The sequence below is a fragment of the Heterodontus francisci genome, chromosome 37 (assembly GCF_036365525.1).
Source record: "Heterodontus francisci isolate sHetFra1 chromosome 37, sHetFra1.hap1, whole genome shotgun sequence".
In the NCBI taxonomy this organism is placed as follows: domain Eukaryota; kingdom Metazoa; phylum Chordata; class Chondrichthyes; order Heterodontiformes; family Heterodontidae; genus Heterodontus; species Heterodontus francisci.
Window position 1 is genome coordinate 16,973,649 of NC_090407.1, and position 18,656 is coordinate 16,992,304.

At 45.7% G+C, this 18,656-nt stretch overlaps 1 protein-coding gene across 1 annotated transcript in view; it reads left to right on the top strand.

Moving 5' to 3' along the window:
• plch2a (phospholipase C, eta 2a) overlaps positions 1 to 18,656 on the top strand; it is a 346,627-nt gene that overhangs the window by 222,247 nt on the left and 105,724 nt on the right. Inside the window, exons 6-8 of the mRNA XM_068017174.1 lie at positions 8,646 to 8,816; positions 15,940 to 16,033; positions 17,720 to 17,923. Coding sequence (XP_067873275.1) covers positions 8,646 to 8,816; positions 15,940 to 16,033; positions 17,720 to 17,923 — 469 coding nt within the window. The remainder of the gene's footprint in view (positions 1 to 8,645; positions 8,817 to 15,939; positions 16,034 to 17,719; positions 17,924 to 18,656) is intronic.

Below are 18,656 nucleotides of genomic sequence, written 5' to 3' on the forward strand. Positions count from 1 at the left end.
GGTTGAAGTGGCCCCAAGGCTTCTGCAGTCCCTTCCTCATTAGCTAACTCCTCTGGGACTGGACATCAGCCTTGCAGGTGTGAATGTCTCCCTCGTGTCTCGGTGGCTGGAACTGGTCACGTTGCCCAATACCTGGCCTGACTAAAGCCCTGTGCAGTTTGAGCGGCGGAACTTATGGAGTCAGTGCGCTCTCGCTGTGCAGTACTGCACGTGCTACGAGACCTAGTGAGCTATTTATAACTCATTTCCGATTATGTTGCCAGGCGACCTTGGCCATCGCCTGTTGCCAATGTTACTGTGATAAGCTAAAACAAAGGCAGTGTAAGTATTCTAACTGACCTGGAAAGGTTGGGCTTGTAACATGATGCCCTTAGGAAGTTGGTAACCTTCTCCATCTTCCTGATATTTACTGTGTCCCATCGCTACATGATGGTTGTTATTGTAAACTGTAGTGTATAAGATACAGCATAAAATTGTCAGGATATAAAAACTTATACAGCAGACATCATCGACAGTTTGTTGCCGATTAAAAGCATGACCATTATGTTGGGTGCTCACATTGTCCATATCTCACTTCTCCCTATCTCTGAAACCTCCTTCAGCACTACAACCCTCTAAGATCTCTGTATTCCTCCAATTCTGGCCAATTGCACATTTCCGATTTTAATTGCTCCACCATTGGCATATAGTTAGTTATAGTTAGTTACTGTTAGTTAAAGGCGCTGTATAAATATGAGTTATTGTTCGTTATAGTTGTTGGATCAATGATCTCTAGTTTCTCTGCGTTTACTCAGATCTTGTTGTGTCTCCAAATTGCTACTTTCTCCACAGTAACTTGCTCCCTTCACCCTATCAGGAACACTGCTGCTCTGCTGTACAAAATAGTCAACTCCTCTTAAGAAAATATCCAAAAGAATCAGTCGTAAATAGGAACAGGAGCAGGCCATTCAGCCCCTCGAGCCTATTCTGCCTTTCAGACAGATCATGGCTGATTTGCATCTTAACTCCATTTCCCTGCCTGTTATCCATATCTCTTGATGCTCTTACCCGACATAAATCTATCCAGCTCAGTCTTGAAAATTTCAATTGACTTTTGGGGGAGAATGTTCCAGATTGCCACTACCCCTTGAGTGAAAACGTGCTTCCTAATTTCACTCCTAATTGTCCCAGCTTGTTCAGTTTATGCCTGCTTGTTCTGGATTACCCCAGGCGAAGGCTCAGAGCACTGGACATCACCATGGTTGAAAAGAGTGGAAGAGAAGACTAGACAAATAGCAGGAGTGAGGGAAGACTGAGAGAGGTGAGGAGCTGCACAGCTTTGACCCTCTAGGGATGAATGAGTCGGAGTTGGAATTGGGACAATGTGTCTTGATTTTAACGTGATGAGATTAATGAGGCCTGGATTTAGTCGTGTCAGTGAAGTCCCGGTGCCAGACTGCAAAGACGAGTGAAACCCTGCCTTGGCTTTCAGAATACCCGCCCGCAACCCCCCCACCCCCCAACCCCTGGCGCGATTCAGCGGGCTGGCAGCTCAGTAGTAATCGGCCGCGCCACCTGCAGCGGTGGCCATAGCTGGTGCTACAGGAAGCCCAGCGCTGGAGACCCGGAGAGCATGTAAGTGAGGTACGGTCGCCAGGGCCAGTCCGGCAGGCCCCAGCGATGGTGTTGGGGGAGGATGGGCGATGAGGGCAGGGGTTGTATTACAGGAGAGGAGGCCTTTGCCGCCGGGGCCCTTCGTGGGCCACAGGTTGCCCATGGAGGAGACCCCACGCAGCAGCGGCAGGAAGAGGCTTTAAGTGGCTAATAATTGTCCACTTAAGGACCTCACTTGGCCTCTGGACTGGAAGGCCGTCTTTGGGCTTTCCCGACCCTGACTTAATCACAGAACGACGGGAAGGTGACAGGCCCTCCACCCTGCCGCACCTCCTGTCCCAATTCTATGGGGCACCCCTGCCTCTTAGCCTGGCTCTGTGGGACTCATTAAATCCAGTCCTGAGAGCCTGAATCTGTACTTCACGTTGGAGCTGCCTGTTATGGGATTGGGCAGGGTGACCTATGATGAGGGGTAGGGTTGCCAATTTTGATTGGACATATTCCTGGAAGTTTCATCACATGACCCTACACTGCCAACTACCTCCCCCCCACCCACTGTCCTGCCATTGGCTGCTCAACATGCCTATCTTCTAGGTGCCCTGCCTTTCCATGGGAACTGGAAAGCAAACAGACTCCTCATTATCTAACAGGTGATTCTTGACCATCAGCCAGTGTATTTTCCCTTCGGATTTATTTTTAATGCCCCATGAATTTTTCTTCTGGATTTTGCTCACAACAGTGTCTTGAGGATTAAGCTTTCCTGCCAGAGACTCGAGGACAGGGTTAGAGTTAGGCACTAGGTCAGGAAAGAGCCAAAACCCTCATGCACAATGCAAGAAACCCACAAAGAGAAACGGGATGAAGGATTTGTTCAGCTGATTTTGTTGGTGTTGGCTGTGTTAGGATTGTTGGCCAGGGCCCTTGGGACAGATTCCTGATCCTCTTCAAATACAACCATGGGATCTTTTACCATCTAATTCAAACAACAGCGGTGGTGGTGGGAGGGGGTGGGGTGGGGTGCAGTTTAGCATCTCATCCAAAAGCTGGCACCTCCGGCAGTGCAGCATTCCCTCAGTGCTGGGAGTCAGCCTGGATTCTGAGCTGTAGTTTGTAATTGTGCTCTCTTTAAATCAAGCTAAATGGCTGTTTGGAAATACACCCCAGCTCATTCATTATGCTAATGTAATTCCGGCTGGCAAGCTGTAAACAAAAGTGAGAAGAAATTTGTAGCCAAAGGCAATTTGGGGTCCATTGATGTGTTTTTGCTACCAGTTAGTTTTTTGTGCTCCACAGATAACAGTTTAGTGCCGGGTTCTTTTATGTTGTTTCGATTTGCCTTTATCTACTGCGCATATTCAAGTGGTTATTAACTCCAGCATCTGCACAAGATAATGTTCTCAGTTAGTGGAGAGTGACTGCAATTTTCCCATTGCCAGAACTGATTTGGGGTATTAGATTGTGTCTGGAGTCCAATTGTTGGTTTTATCTCTGGGAAAACAGCATGTCCCATTGAGATCAGATACTGTCCCAGAGTCAGTCTCACCTTATTCTTCCTTGTCAGTGTCTTACATGTTTTTCTTTCCCTGTCTGCCTTCTCTCTCTGCCAAATGTTCCTATCTATCTGTTGCCGTCCATTTCTCTTCTGTCACTTTGTCTATCTGCAGGCACGCACACGTGCGTGTGTGATTGCCAGTCTCACTTTCTCTTTGCCTGCATCGATCTCTCTGTCTCTGCCTAGCTGTCTGCATCGATCTCTCTGTCTCTGCCTAGCTGCCTTTCATTTTTACTCCACTGCAGCACTGAGGGGGTGCTGCACTGTCAGTGGTGCAGTCTTTCGGAAGCGATGTTAAACCGTGGCCCCGTCTCCCCTCAAGTGGATGTAAACGAAGAGCAGGGGAGTTCTCCCCAGTGTCCTGGTCAATATTTATCCCTCAACCAACATCACTAAAACAGATTATCTGGTCATTATCATATTTCTGTTTGTGGGAGCTTGCTGTGCATAAATTGGCTGCTACGTTTTCTACATTGCAACAGTGACTACACTTCAAAAAAGTACTTAATTGGCTGTGAAGCCAATGGGACATCCTGAGGCCATGAAAGGTGCTATAGAAATGCAAGTTCTTCTTCATCTTCATCTTCTCATCCAGTCCCTCTTTTTCTGTCCATCTCTCTCTTCTTTCTGAAAGTCTCACCTTGACAGTCCAACCCTCTCTCTCATTCTCTCTATTCTCTCTGTTCATTTTCTCACTTCATCTCTTTCTCTTGATTTTAACTTCCCCAATATTGACTGGGACTCACTTAGTGCTAGGGGCTTGGATGGGGCAGAATTTGTGAGCAGCATCCAGCAGGGCTTCTTGAAACAGTATGTAGATTGTCCAACTAGGGAAGGGGTCATTCTGGACCTGGTATTGGGGAATGAGCCCGGCCAGGTGGTCGAAGTTTCAGTGGGGGAGCATTTCGGGAGCAGTGACCATAATTCCATAAGTTTTAAGGTACTTGTGGATAAGGATAAGAGTAGTCCTCGGGTGAAGGTGCTAAATTGGGGGAAGGCTAATTATAACAATATTAGGCAGGAACTGAAGAATTTAGATTGGGGGCGGCTGTTTGAGGGTAAATCAACATCTGACATATGGGAGTCTTTCAAACGTCAGCTGATTAGAATCCAGGACCAGCATGTTCCTGTGAGGAAGAAAGACAAGTTTGGCAAGTTTCGGGAAGCTTGGATAACGCGGGATATTGTGAGCTTAGTCAAAAAGAAAAAGGAAGCATTTGTAAGGGCTGGAAGGCTAGGAACAGATGAAGCACTTGAGGAATATAAAGACAGTAGGAAGGAACTTAAGCAAGGAGTTAGGAGGGCTAAAAGGGGTCATGAAAAGTCATTGGCAAACAGGATTAAGGAAAATCCCAAGGCTTTTTATACATATATAAAGAGCAAGAGGGTAACCAGGGAAAAGGTTGGCCCGCTCAATGACAGAGATGGGAATCTATGCGTGGAGCCAGAGGAAATGGGTGAGGTGCTAAATGAGTACTTTGCATCCGTATTCACCAAGGAGAAGGACTTGGTGGATGATGAGCCTAGGGAAGGGAGTGCAGATAGTCTCAATCATCTCGTTATTAAAAAGGAGGAGGTGTTGGGTGTCTTGCAAAGCATTAAGGTAGATAAGTCCCCAGGGCCTGATGGGATCTACCCTGGAATACTGAGGGAGGCAAGGCTGGGGCCTTGACAGAAATCTTTGCATCCTCATTGGCTACAGGTGAGGTCCCAGAGGACTGGAGAATATCCAATGTTGTTCCTTTGTTTAAGAAGGGTGGTAAGGATAATCCAGGAAATTATAGGTCGGTGAGCCTTATGTCAGTGGTAGGGAAACTATTAGAGAGGATTCTTCGGGACAGGATTTACTCCCATTTGGAAACAAACAAACTTATTAGCGAGAGACAGCATGGTTTTGTGAAGGGGAGGTCGTGTCTTACTAATTTGATTGAGTTTTTTGAGGAAGTGATGAAGATGATTGATGAGGGAAGGGCGGTGGATGTTGTCTATATGGACTTTAGTAAAGCCTTTGACAAGGTCCCGCATGGCAGACTGGTGCAAAAGGTGAAGTCACACGGGATCAGAGGTGAGCTGGCAAGATGGATACAGAACTGGCTCAGTCACAGAAGACAGAGGGTAACAGTGGATGGGTGTTTTTCTGAATGGAGGGATGTGACTAGTGGTGTTCCGCAGGGATCAGTGCTGGGACCTTTGCTGTTTGTAGTATATATAAATGATTTGGTGGAAAATGTAGCTGGTCTGATTAGTAAGTTTGCGGATGACACAAAGGTTGGTGGAGTTGCGGATAATGATGAGGATTGTCAGAGGATACAGCAGGATATAGATTGGTTGGAGACTTGGGCGGAGAAATGGCAGATGGAGTTTAATCCGGACAAATGTGAGGTAATGCATTTTGGAAGGTCTAATGCAGGTGGGAGGTATACAGTAAATGGCAGAACCCTTAGGAGTATTGACAGGCAGAGAGATCTGGACGTACAGGTCCACAGGTCACTGAAAGTGGCAACGCAGTTGGATAAGGTAGTCAAGAAGGCATATGGCATGCTTGCCTTCATCGTTCCGGGCATAGAGTATAAAAATTGGCAAGTCATGCTGCAGCTGTACAGAACCTTAGTTAGGCCACACTTAGAATATTGCATGCAATTCTGGTCGCCACACTACCAGAAGGACGTGGAGGCTTTGGAGAGGGTACAGAGGAGGTTTACCAGGATGTTGCCTGGTCTGGAGGGCATTAGCTATGAGGAGAGGTTGGATAAACTCGGATTGTTTTCACTGGAACAACGGAGGTGGAGGGGCGACATGATAGAGGTTTACAAAGTTATGAGCAGCATGGACAGAGTGGATAGTCAGAAGCTTGTTCCCAGGGTGGAAGAATCAGTTACTAGGGGACATAGGTTTAAGGTGCGAGGGGCAAAGTTTAGAGGGGATGTGCGAGGCAAGTTTTTTACACAGAGGGTGGTGAGTGCCTGGAACTTGCTGCCAGGGGAGGTGGTGGAAGCAGATACGATAGCGACGTTTAAGAGACATCTTGACAAATACATGAATAGGAAGGGAAATAGAGGGATATGGGCCCCGGAAGTGCAGAAGGTGTTAGTTTAGGCAGGCATCAAGATCGGCGCAGGTTTGGATGGTCGAATGGCCTGTTCCTGTGCTGCACTGTTCTTTGTTCTTTCTGTCCATTTCCTCTGTCCATCTCTGTCTTTTTCTCTCTGTCCATTCTCTGTGTCCATCTCTCTCTCTTCTTGTCCATTCTCTCTGAATGTCAATCTCTATCTCTATCTCTCTCTCTCTTTTTTTCTTTGTCTCTGTTTATTTTCTATTCTCCCCCTCCAGTGTGTGGTTCCTTTTTAATTCTCTCTTGTCCAGGGCAAGCCATAGATTTGACCCTATGAGAGAGAATGTGTGAATCCTACCCTGTAACACCCTGAGGTGAGGATGAGATTGACAATGATTGTATCATCTATTTAATGTTAAATTTAAGTCTCCCTTCCCTGTGAGGAGGGGCCTAGTCACTGGTTAGCACCTCCTCCCTCGCTGGGAGCCAAGATTATGGATTTGGCAGAGAGCCACATCCCATCATATCCGCATCGTATTCTCTGGTTGTTAATAAACAAAGCTGCTGTGTGACAGAGCCACCCGAGTGTGTTCAGATTGATGGAGAACAGCAGTACCTTGGCTGTTTTAAATCATTCACACATCATTTCAGAAAGGGGGGTGTCTGGGGTCCAAGGAAAGGGGTTTTTATGTTTTTTTGTATCAGATTAGATATACAGCACTGAAACAGGCCCTTCGGCCCACCGAGTCTGTGCCGAACATCAACCACCCATTTATACTAATCCTACATTCCTGCCAAACATCCCCACCTGTCCCTATATTTCCCTACCACCTACCTATACTAGTGACAATTTATAATGGCCAATTTACCTATCAACCTGCAAGTCTTTTTTTGGCTTGTGGGAGGAAACCGGAGCACCCGGAGAAAACCCACGCAGACACAGGGAGAACTTGCAAACTCCACACAGGCAGTACCCGGAATCGAACCCGGGTCCCTGGAGCTGTGAGGCTGTGGTGCTAACCACTGCGCCACTGTGCCGCCCAAGATGTTATCTTGTGATTTCACACCTACTGCCCATTACTTTTTTTTTTAAAAAGAAAAGCTTCTGCCAATCCTCTTTTCCTCCACTGGAGCTGCTGACTTCTGCTGAGGAAAGGAATGTGAATGGCTATTCAACTGGCATGGGCATCATAGCAATGCCCAATTCTGTCCTTGTTCAATGAAAGCAAGAACTTGCATTTATATAGCACCTTTCATGATCTCAGCTCATCCAAAGTGCTTCACAGTCAATGAACATTTTTGAAGTGTAGTCACTGTTGTAATGTAGGAAACATAGCAGCCAATTTTCACACAGCAAGATCCCACAAACAGCATTGTGCTAATGAGCAGGTAATTTGTTTTAGTGACGTTGGTTGAGGGACACCGGGGAGAATTCCCCTGCTCCTCATCAAAATAGTACAGGGGGATCTCTAACATCCATCCAAGAGGGCAAACAGGACCTCAGTTTAACACCACATCTGAAAATCGCACCTACAGCAATGTAGCACTGCTCTGGAGGGTCTGTCTGGATTTTATGCTCAATTTTGGGGAGTGTGACTCAAACCCACAACTTTATAAGTCAGAGGTGAGAGTGCACATTGAGGCACAGCTGAGACCCAGGAGCGACTAGCCAGTGATCAGGGAATGTACTGGCTTTGGTGATTTGGAGAGGGGTAACAGTATGATTGGCCTGTGGAGTGGGGCAAGGGTCCCTACTCCTGATGGCTGACTGCTGACTCTGGTTGGAAACGGGGCCTGTGTAGGTGTTGGATGAGAACAGGATTCGTCTTAGCCATGAGACTCTTCCCCACAAGCTCATGATTGACTAACCTGACAAAACTCATGGTCCAGGCTCATCACCTGCCTGGGTGGGGCTTCAGGAGGCGGGCAGCACCTGTGGAACTTGCTGGCGTTTTTGGGCGAGTGGGATAGTGAGAGTGAAAGTGAGGAAGAACCAGGTGGGACTCCTGGACCCTCTCTGAAGATGTAGCCACACAAAAAAGTGACATTTATGAATTCACGTAAGTCTGGAAGAATCCTTGATTTCTTTGGTGCTTAAATGTTGTCCAGGGTCAATATTTATCCCTCAATCAAAATCACCAAAACAAGCTCTTTATCACGTTGCTGCCTGTGGGAGCTTGCTGTGCACGTTGCCTGCCATGTTTTCTACATTACAACAGTGACTACAATTCAAAATACTTAGTTGGTTGTAAAGCACTTTGGGAGATCCTGAGGTCGTAAAAGGCACTATATAAATGCACGTTTTTTTTGGCATTCGGTGAAGTATCAGGATTATTTCACTGGTCCCATGACCTCATTTGGTCCATTTTGGAATCCTGCAGGGAACAATTCATAACCTGGGAATGTTGTAACGGAAGTCACATGTGACTTTCTTTCTTTCGTTACTAGGAGGCGGACACGGATGAGAACCAAGGGACATTGGACTTTGAAGAGTTCTGTGCATTTTATAAGATGATGTCCACACGGCGGGACCTCTACCTCTTGATGCTCATGTACAGTAACCACAAGGACCAATTAGACTCCGATGATCTGAAGAGATTTCTGGAGGTGGAGCAAAAGGTGAGCAGTTCATGTCAGTTTCAGTCGAGCAGAATGATGCCCTCTCTGCATAGACATCCAATGAGATTGAACTGGAAGGATGCCATTGGCCCGTCCAAAGCACTGGTTGGCATCCTGTTGGTTTGTGGGTATGCTGCCTTGCTTGCTTTATTGACAAAAGCACAGCCGTGGGGGCAGAACAGGAAGATTTCCTGCTCGATTCTCTGTCTGTGCTGAGCTAACTGAGGCAGCAGAAGGAGTTTCAATTAAGGGACAGAGGCTTAAGCCAACTAACGGGGCAAAAGAGAGAAGAATAATTTTTTTTCACATAAAGTATAATACGTTTATCGTGGGTAGGTTGGATTGAAGGATACAATGAGAAAATGGATAGGTTGGATTGAGGGATATTGGTGAGGCGGTAGGTGGGTTAGATTGAGGGACATACTGTGGGTAGGTGGGATTGAGGGATATACTGTGGGTAGGTGGGATTGAGGGATATACTGTGGGTAGGTGGGATTGAGGGACTTTGTGAGACAGTGGAGAGGTGTGATTGAGGGATATTGGTGAGATGGTAGAGGGTTGGATTCAGGTATTGGTAAAGAAAGAAATTGACCTGAACAAGATGGAGGCCTTGATTTCTTATTGAGAAACTAATAGCGATAGTGGGACAGAAATCAGGTTCAAAATAGGAGCGATGGTGAGGCAACAACAACTGAAGGACATAGCCGGAGAGAGATTAGGAGGGAGTGAGCAAAACTTTGGTCAAAGGGTCAGGTTTTAAGGAGGGTTTTAAAGGAGAAGGGAGCGGTGGAGTGGTTTTGGGGGGAATTCAGTGGGACCTTGACTTCTGAAGGCACGGACCTCAATGGCAGTGTGAAGGATAGCAGGACAGGGGTGTTATGGAGAGAGTTCACAAGAGGCCGGAATTAATGGAGCAACGAGTTTGGAGGAGTTGTCTGGTTGGATGAGGTCATGGAGAGAGAAATGTCAAGAAGCAGTGACTTTGAGCTTGGGGTTTAAAAGCCTGATGTTGGTAGGAGGAAGAAGAGTGAGGTCGGTGAAGAGTCTCACGCTAAGTTTGTTTAAACTTCAGCCCATGGCGTTGGGTCAGGACTGATGACAAGGCTTTAAATAAGGTAATTCCAGTCAATAATTTGCAATATGCTCACCATCTTCTGTTGAGGTGCTGGGCCCAGTAAATGGCATCAATGGTGACGTTGAGGTGGGACTCCCCAGACTGTTACACATGCTGAATATGCTGAGACAGACACTTTCTTATGTGTTTATGGGCTGACAATATTAAAAATAGACAGCTGTGTTTACTCTGTCTCTGCCCAATGTTTCTAAAGGATAATGTATCTAAGCTTATTTCCCAAGGTGTTACGTGATATAATAACAGCTTTGTGGGCTGCCTGTATCATTATCAATTTGAACAGGCGAGAGAACAGCAAAATTTAGTTTTAATATATTTTAATACCAATCCAGCCAGCTTCATTCAATCTCACTTGTTCTTTGTAGCTCTGCGCTGCCTCTTGTGGGAACTACTGGTAGTGTGCTGAGCTCCCACAGTCCAAACAAGTTTCCAAATCCAGGCCAAGCTTCCAAATGATTAAATCACATCCTGTTTTTTTTCCCCCCCACATCTATTTTCTCCCTTTGCCCTGGAAGCTATGACTCTTGGCTGTGGTACAGTCTTATTGGTACCAGCAATGCTCCACATCACCACCGAGTGTCCAAGACATTGTATGTCACAGGCTATCAGCCATGGGGCCCCACAGCTACAGCCAGTCCCAGTCCTTGCCAATATCCACATGTGTGATCAGGAGCTTGAACCCAGGCAGCACTCCCTCAGTACTGCACTCAGAGTATCAGCCTCCATTTTGTGCTCAATTCCCTGGAGTGGGATTTGAACCCGCAACCTTCTAACTCCGAAGGTGAGTAGCAAGGGCAGCAGGTATCCCCTTAACCAACACTGCAGCTATCAGACAAGGGAACCAAAACATCTGCCTTCCTGGTCTGTGTGGCTCAATTCTATTGCGGGTGGTGTATCTACTCCTTCCATTTATGTACAGCCTCTCTTAGCAGCACGATATTATTTAAAAGGTCAGTGATTCATGACTAAGTTTTTGCCAAATGTTTCTTTTTTGCTTTGTTAACAAATGTGCAGTGTGATGATACAAAAGAACTGTGGTTCTATTGTATAAACATCTTCCCTCAAGTGCTGTTATTCTGTGTGTTAGAAGTTGTCCACTGTACACTTTTACAGGTGACCTGCCCATCTCCCTCCCCTCCATTCTCTGGCTCAGACATGCTCCTGCACTGCCTCCCCTTCTATACCCAACCCCACAAATCTTGAAAAATCAAACTATCTTCAAAGACTCCACCCCCACCCCACCCCACCCGACCCTCGCCATCTGAGAACCAATAACTCCTATTGGATACGACATTGAATGAGTTTGCATGACATGATAACATGCTCCAACCAATGGGAGACTTGATCTGTCTTCATCACTGTCATTGGCTCACAGGTAAATGTGCTTCACCTGCAACCCACCCACAGGTCATGCCAATTAATTCAGTGAAATCTCACGTTATCTAGTTGAGCACAGTCTCAGTGTCACACTAACTGGTTGAACACAGTCTGCATTCAGCAGGTTCAATGTACTTGGATTTCCCCTTCCTCAGACAGCCAGGGACCAATGCACAGTCAAACAGGGCCATCTGAACAGCTGTATGACTCTGCCTCACTCCAGCTATAGGTTCATAGACCATGAGGGTTATTTTGATTTAAGGGTGAAAACAGGCACTAAATGGGCGCTGTGTTATGAAGAAACACCCATGTGAAAGTCTGGATCAAGTAAACAGTTTTTGGGCTAAGTGATAATTATCACCATTTGACCAGAAACCTGAGGCTTTCGTACTCAAGTGCTGATTAGATGCAATTTTCGAGAAGCAGTATACATGGGCTCCTCATACCCACTTCCACTAAAGGTATAGAGTGCTCTGGCTGACACGCAGCAGCATGAGGAAGAGGGTGCACAGGTTATCAAATGTAGCACAGGAGGTCCTGGTGGAGGAGGACCAGAGAAGGAGGGATGTCCTTTATCCACAGGGGATAAGGATGCTACCTCACCCTCCTCGCACTCCTGCCTCTCCCTCCTGCCTGGCCTCATGTCCTCCCCCATTCCTTGTCCAGTCCAAGGAAAATGCCTGTGAGTGAGCTCTCTCTTTCTCCCAGTGAGTCCTATCAGGTGTCAATTAATGTGGAATAAAACAGCACTCACTCTTTTTAGGTGAAATCCTGAGAGAGTTTCCAGAATCTATGTTGCCAGGGTGTTGGTGAGTCTTGACAAAGTGTCCCAGTAAGTTTCCTGATGTGTTTTCCTGAGGTCCTTTTTCCAAAACCAGCAGCAAGTGAACATGAAATGGTGAATATCTCTTTAAACAGCGCTTGAAAGTAACATCAATGTCATGTTTCCTCCCAAATAGCTGGTCACTGTTAGGAGGGGGAGTTGTTGTAGCATTAACCACCAATGTACCATGCTGCCACTTTAATGAGTATTAGCAGGTAATTTAAGTGGCAATCAGCTGTTTAATGACCCTCTGGGCAGCCGTTCCTAACACAAGCTTCAACTGCTTTACCAAGATGGTGTCCTGCGCTAAACCAGCGTTTCAGCTCAAGCTTTATCTTGATCACCTCGAAAGTATTTGACAAAAATTGCTGCCTATGTGTGTGCCATTGGTGCTATTCAGATTGAAGATGGCACTGACTTCATTCCTGCTCCCCCTCTCCCCTACAACCCCTGCCCCCCAAAACACCCGCACTCCTACAGACACAATGCCTGAGATGTTTAAATCTCACAGCCTGTGTAGACTCCAAAAATAAACACAATCATCTCTCTGTCTCTGCCTCTCTGTCTCACTCTCACTGGTTCACCTTCTCTCTCTCTCTCCCTCTGTCTGTGTATGTGGTCTCTCTCTCTCTCTTTATCTCTCTTTCTCTGTTACTCTCCTTCTCCCTTTGTCTCTGTCTCTGTCTAACACTCTCTGGTTCACTCTCTCTCTCTCTCTTTCTCCCTTTGTCTCTGTCTCTCTCTCTCCAGCTCTCTGTCTGTCTGTCTCTTTCTGGTTCTCTCTCTGTCTTTCTCTCTGTCTGTCTCTCTCCCTTTATCTTTCTCTGCTGCTCTTTTCCTTTCTTGGTGAACACAATCGCTTCCTTTTGTCTGTCTGCCTCTGTCTCCCTGTATCTCTCTGTCTCTCTTTCTATGTGTCTAGCTCTCTGTCTCTCGCGCTCCCTCTTTTGTCTCTGTCTCACTCACTCTGTCTCTCTTTCAATCTGTCTTTTTCTCTGTATGTGTCTATCCCACTCTCTGTCTCGCTCCCCCTCTCTCTCTCTCTTTCCTCTGTACACTCACCCCATTTTCTGAGGTTAACCTCCCTGCCTGGACCCATGTAACATTCTACCAGCTGAATGATGGATGACACATTTGGCATAAATACTGGACCTCTGCTGCTTCAATCAAAGTTCCTGGGGTCAGGGAGAGGTCCCTCCCTTTGACTAGCATTGGGTGTGGGTGGGGTGCTGTGCAGGGATACCATCACCACTAGGGGTCATAGGTGGCTCAGCTGGCGGATGGAAGGAGAAGTTCAAAGTTCCCCTGGAAATTAAAGCTTAGTTGCCTCCAGTGGTGGCCATTTTACAAAGGGGACCATTCCAAAAAATATAATTAAATTCCATACCCAATTTTCCTGGGGTGCGAGCCTCAGTGCTGTAGCTATTCCCCAAAACTGCCCATGGAGACGGGTGTGCCCAGTACCTGTGCTGACCATACGTCAGGTCCCATTGAAGACTCGTGACACTGCTACCACCCTCCTTATGCCAATGACCTTGTAAGGGATGGGCAGAGGCCTTGCATCAGGAGGCCATCTGGGATTCTTTGGCGTTGGTCAGGGCACCAGCCTATCCAGGTCATGGCTTAGTTTGCCACCGTTCTGGTAAGACTATGCCAAAAGAGCCGTGGGTTTTCAGCCTACCTTGCCCAATCAGTGTCTATTTTACTCTTGGGTGAGTTGCACTGGACTCGGCTGGTTTCACTCACGGGGTCTCCCCTTCCCCCTCCCCCCACCGATCAGAGTCTTTTAGTGTTGGGTCTCACTCCAGTAGTTGAACACATAAACTGGTTTGCATTCCACTGCTGTCTTTTGGATGAGGCATTAAACTGAGGCCTCATCTACCTGTTCAGGGGGAAGTTAAAGTCATTACGCTGCTGTTTGAAGAACAGAATGTTCTGCTAGATTGCTCTGGCCAAATCTTCCATTAATCAAAGGCTGATGAGCCATTCATTCATCTCATTGTTGTTTGTAGGATGTTGCTGTTATTGATTTGGCTGTCTACATACAAACAATCTAAAAGTAATTCGTTGTGTGAAGCATTTTGAGGCATTTCGATGTGATAAATCTTTGTATAGACACAACCCTTGCGTGCTTTTGGAGTGTGGTGCAGCTTCACTCGTGAACTGGATTAAGTTAAAGCTCCTGTTACATCGGGCCCTTCGCAACAATCACCAAGGTGGCATTTATCCAACTGTTGTCTAATGCATGGACGTTGGAGCTACACTTGGAAGGGTCAGAACTGCCATAAGTGTTCCCAGCACAGGATGAGGCCATTTGGCCCATCGTATCTGTCAGCACTTTGCTAGAGCAATACAAAACTAATCCCACTCTCCCCCTGTAGGCCAGTATCAACCAGTGTATATCAATATATCAATATTCAGCCAGTTTATATCAATATTCAGCCAGATTATATCAATATTCAGCCAGTTTATATCAATATTTAGCCAGTGTAACTACCAATACCTGACCAGCTTTATGCAAAACATGCCGAGTATTTTCAGAGACTGTTCCAAAGGTTTGCAAATTGTAGTTTTTTATTTTTGTCCCATTCCAGGTTTTGTCAGGAATTAACTGCATTAGAAAATTGTACAAAGATCATTGCATAATTAGCAATATTCTTTGAGTGCAGCGTGTTATTTAACATGATAATCACACCATCTCCTACCGTGACTCATTCTAACTGGATTTCCCCTCCTCCTGCAGTCAGCCCCATCTCCCTAAGCTATATAATCCCTAATTCTTGATATTACTCACTTTCTCTAGTGTCAACTTCACCACAAAGCTGGATCCTCCATTTTAAAAATTATTGCAGTGAATAATGCTTCAAATGTGTGCACAATATCGCTGGGCTTTAATCAGTGAACAGTTAATGTTTCTATATTCCTTTCAGAAAATAACATTTTAGGATACAGGATGAGTAATTTGAGACATGCCAGTGGTAAGTGTAACATGTGTGGGAGGAACAGGTGACTCTGGACCTATGGTTCCCAAAGCTCTCCACCACTGGGATGCTCTTCACTACATGTTTGGGTCTGCTGTAGACTAATTGATCAAGATTCATTGCAGTGATTCATCAACAACTCCACTATTGTTGTATCCTGTGACTACCAGGATGGTACAGTTGAACTGGATGGAATTTGATCTTTTCTCATTTAGCATTTTCTATGTTCTTAATGTGTTCATCGCTACGTTTAGCATTGTGTTCTCAGTGGTCAAGTCTACAACAATGACCATGATGTAGTTAAAACATTCCAAGATGCTTCACAGCAGCATTATCAAACAATATTTGACACCGAGCCACATAAAGAGATATTAGTACAGTTGACCAGAGTTTGGTCAGAGAGATAGGTTTTAAGGAGCAACATAAAGGAAGAAAGTGAGGTAGAGAGGCGGGCAGCTTTAGGGACGGAATTCCAATGCTTAGGCGGCTGAAGGCGTGGCCGCCAATGGTGGAGCAAAGGAAATCTGAGATGTGCAAGAGGCCAGAAGTGGAGTAGCACAGAGATCTTGACTGCTTGCTATCAGGACCAACTTTATTATCTTCCTGTGGGTCGATAGACCTGAACAGTGTCAAACCTTCAGTGGCTGTGAGTAATCAGGACAGCCTGTGACACTGAGCAACAGGATTAGGACCCACTTCATGTGATTAAACATCCAGCTACATGCGTGTACAGTAGGATGTCTAATGAGACACAAAGCAGGAAGATAAGCCACTCTATAAGCCTCTCTCATCTCTCTCTCTCCTCACCAGATGACCGGTGTTACAAAGGAGCATTGTCTGGAGATTGTTGATAAATTTGAACCGTGTCTGGAGAACCAGAAGCAAGGTGTCCTCGGGATTGATGGTATGCTTTCTTTCTGAAATTTCTCCCTTGATAACTCTTTCTGATGACTGTTGGCTGAGGCCTTGGTTCCATTGGCACTGCCCATCCTCTGGTATCTTGCCCAGGTAGCCTTTCCTCATGTGTTTGCTGAGATGGCAGATGTTGGCAGACTATTGGTCTCCTGAGGGGCATCACAGGTGAGCTTGACTCTATCCCTTTACCAATGGCTCGCTCACACACATGCGCAAACACTCACATGCTCACACACTCTCACAAACATTCACACACACATGCATTCACACGCTCACACACTCATGTTCACATTGACATGCCCTCACACACACATTCACACATGCTCACATGCATGTGTTCACTTACACACGCACTCGAGCATTTTCCAACAAGGGTCGAGGGATACTAATCTGTGTAATTATTTTAAAATGGACTCTCTGTTCAACACTGACATCAGTTGTGGGACTCAAATGGTCAGTCCAACTGAACTTACAGTAACTGGGCATGGGCTGAGTTTGGATCAAGGATCTTCCTGTTCTGATGCTCAAAAACATTGTATATTTATCCATTGATTTGATACAATTTTTTTCACAAAGGAAGAAATTCTACTGGCCAATATTTAGAAATAATATTGTTTTTAAGATTGTCTGAGTTATTTTTTAAGACTTGTAACCTGGATATTTGATCTCAGTATAGTGGAGCCTCCAATATCCCAGCCCCTTTGATCTTCCATCCCAGTAACCAGGTTGGTTATTGATGATCTCATATAGGAACAGGAAGAGGCCATTCAGCCCCTTGAAGCTGTTCTGCCACTCAGTAAGATCATGGCTGATCTGTATCCTAACTCCATTCACCCACTTTGGCTCTGTAACCCTCAACGCCTTTGTTGAGCAAAAACATCTTATCAGTCTCAGATTTAAAATTATTAATTGAGCTAGCAAGAGAGGCATAGAATAGAAGAGCAGGGAGGTTATGCTGGAACTGTATAACTCATTGGTTAGGCCACAACTTGAGTACTGTGTGCAGTTCTGGTCACCTCATTACAGAAAGGATGTAATTGCACTAGAGAGGGTACAGAGGAGATTTACAAGGATGTTGCCAGGACTGGAAAATTACAGCTGTGAGGAAAGATTGGATAGGCTGGGGTTGTTCGCCTTGGAACAGAGGAGGCTGAGGGAGATTTGATTGAGATGTAGAAAATTGTGAGGGGCCTGGATAGAGTGGATGTGAAGGGCCAGTTTATCTTAGCAGAGAGGTCAGTGACTGGGGGCATAGATTTAAAGTGATTCGTAGAAAGATTAGAGGGGAGATGAGGAAAATTTGTTTTCACCCAGAGGGCGGTGGGGGTCTGGAATTTGCTGCCTAAAAGGGTGGTAGAGGCAGAAACCCTCAACTCATTTCAAAGGTGCCTGGACATGCAACTGCAGAGTTATGGACCAAATGCTGGACAGTGGGATTAGGCTCGGTGGCTCTTTTCTTTTTTGGATGGAGCTGACACGATGGGCCAAGTGGCCTCTTTCTGTGCCATAAACTTTCTATGATTCTATGAGAGTTCCACAGTTCTACCAACCTTTGAATGAAGTAGGGTTTCTGAACTTCTCTCCTGATTGACCTAGCCCTGATTTTAGTTACGTCTGCTTGTCCTAGACTCACCCACAAATAGAATGATTTAAATATTTTTTTCCAATCCCGCAGGTTTCACGAACTACATGCGAAGCCCGGCAGGAGATGTCTTTAACCCTGAGCATTACAAAGTGAGCCAGGACATGACGCAGCCCATGTGTAATTATTACATTGCCTCCTCCCACAACACTTACCTAATGGGGGACCAGCTGATGTCACAGTCCCGAGTGGACATGTATGCCTGGGTGCTTCAGACTGGTTGTCGCTGTGTTGAAGGTAAGACCAAGGCTGTTCACTTTCTCTTGTGGGTCTATTTCCATATTTCCCTTAAGGAGGCAGCTTGTATAACAGTAGATGTTAATAGTGTTACAGTCTCTACCACTTAAAACATGTAAAATGTCTCTGTTATACATTTGGTTCTTTATGCTGCCACAGTATAGAGTCTAGCCAAAAGAGGTTTAGATATTAATCTTTATTGTATAGTAACTATATACACTCCACACTAGCCTGTGTGTCTCCTTCAAAAGCCATACTGTAACTGTCTTGAGTCTCTCCCACATGATCTCTTACATCATCATAGTGGGCGATAATCTTTACATTCTCTCAAAGTTAACCCTTTGATACCCTTATACTACATCTCCCCCCCAAGTCTTTATGGCAGCATATATTTACATACATTTACTTCTTTATTTACATGCTACCCCATCTCCCCCCAAGTCTCTGACTTCATAGATTCCACCTATCAGAATGCTTCACAACGCTCCCTGATCTTGTTGTCGTCGGATGTGAAAGATTGGTCGTCTTTCTCTGACCCCTTGTTTCTTGACTTGGACAGCCTTCATTGAGGTTTGCTGCATTCGATGCTTTTTGAATTTTCAGTTCATCATCTGAGCCGTCTAAATGTATGACCGATTGACGAAAGGCGTCTTTGATATAAAGGAATAAGATTCCTTCTATTTCTCCGTATAGAAACTTCTTGAGTTCGTCCTAGATAAGATCGCTGTTGATT